We start from the raw sequence: 1561 nt of genomic DNA on the forward strand, positions 1-1561 counted from the left end.
GACGGATGACCTGCGGGGACCTGGAACCAAGAAGGTGGTGACGTCATCAGAGCTGCTTCAGGAAGACTCTGCACGGGTCTGTGGAGGACCAGTTCAGGGAGCACAAGTGGAGTCAAGGAGATCAGTTAGGAAGGAAGCAAGCACAGAAGCCCAGCCGAGATAAAAACCTTCGGTCAGGGCAGAGTAATCCAGATGACACAGGCAGGACCGAGGGACAGTGGGTGTGGAAGAGAGTTCTGGACAACACTGTGTATCCAGCTGGAGTCTGAGGGGACGGTGGAAACAAAGTAAGAGGACAGGTGGCAGAAAAGCAGCAGAGGAAAACAGGTTTTAGGGGAGAAAACGAGTCACTTGGTGTTCTGAGTCTGAGGTGTCTGGGGGACATCCAGGGGAAGATGCCAGGTTAGGAGGACATAGCTGAGCTGAAAGTTGCAAAGATCTGGGCTAGAAATTGAGGTTTAAGAGCCTTCGGTATATCTGGAGACTTGAAACCATGATAAAATCAAGTCCGTCAGGGACGCCCCTCACAAAATCAAAGTTTGGTCTTCATTCCTTTTCCCAGCAGACTTCACATAAAATTATTTTTTTTCCCCCTGGGTGGCCTTTTGTAATTTCTCTTCAAAATAAACTAACAATGTCAGTACAGGTGACAAAATTATTCATTGTTTCAAGTAGACTCTAAACGTACTAGTAAACAAACCAAACTTGACTGTAGTGCAACAGGAAACCTCTACTTCGCACTGTGGTTCACACTCAAGGGCCTACAGCACACTTCTTGGACCAGGCAAAAGAAATCCTTCGCCGGCACCCCTCTGCGGTTTAAACCCAACTATGACGCCCAGCGTGACCCGGCCACTGCCTGCTCTTCCAACTTCATGGCATCGCACGCTCGCCTTCCCCGAATCACGGGCCTTCGGCCATTCCTCGGGCATGCTCGGCTCCTCCGCCTGTTGGGAGCCGCGGACACGGCCCCGAGAGGCGCCCCCGGACCGGCCTGCGCAGAGCTGCGCCCTCCTTCCCGATCTCCACTTCCGTTACTACGCTCCACGCTCTACTGTGGTTACCGCCCCGAGCCCTAGAGTTACCAGCACGAGTTCGCCGAGGGTCGGGGTTCTGTCTTGCGTCCCGAACCCAAGACCCTAAAAGTGCAGGTCCGACCACGCGGGAATCGGTGGAGAGCACAGCAGCGCACGGCAGGCTGAGCCCAGTGATGCCGGCACCGGCTCGGGGTCGGTCGGACCGGGTCTAGCCTCCGCTTTCCCACTCACCGTGACTTTCAGCAGACCGCCCACCCCTGCCGGCCTCAGTCCTTCAACCGTAAACCAGACGAGACGCGGCAGGAAGCGGTTCGCGCGGCGCGAACGCACAGAAGCGCGCGGCGGGGGCGCGAGTCGGTGCCCGGCGTTTCCTCGCTTCGCCGGCGGCTCGGGCCGGCGGCCATGCGGCGCGGCTGACCGCGGGACGCCCACCTGTCTCCCTCTGCGTCTTCACGCTGATGTACTGGCGCAGCTTCTTCACGGCCCGGTCGCGAATGCCCTTCTCGTGGGACGCCAACCGCTGA

The 1561-nt window shown here is 57.6% G+C and overlaps 1 protein-coding gene across 1 annotated transcript in view; it reads right to left on the reverse strand.

Moving 5' to 3' along the window:
• RRP1B (ribosomal RNA processing 1B) overlaps positions 1-1561 on the reverse strand; it is a 26136-nt gene that overhangs the window by 22487 nt on the left and 2088 nt on the right. Inside the window, exon 3 of the mRNA XM_025050196.1 lies at positions 1470-1557. Within this exon, the coding sequence (XP_024905964.1) occupies positions 1470-1557 (88 nt within the window). The remainder of the gene's footprint in view (positions 1-1469; positions 1558-1561) is intronic.

The sequence above is a fragment of the Pteropus alecto genome, unplaced genomic scaffold, assembly GCF_000325575.1.
Source record: "Pteropus alecto unplaced genomic scaffold, ASM32557v1 scaffold97, whole genome shotgun sequence".
NCBI classification, from domain to species: domain Eukaryota; kingdom Metazoa; phylum Chordata; class Mammalia; order Chiroptera; family Pteropodidae; genus Pteropus; species Pteropus alecto.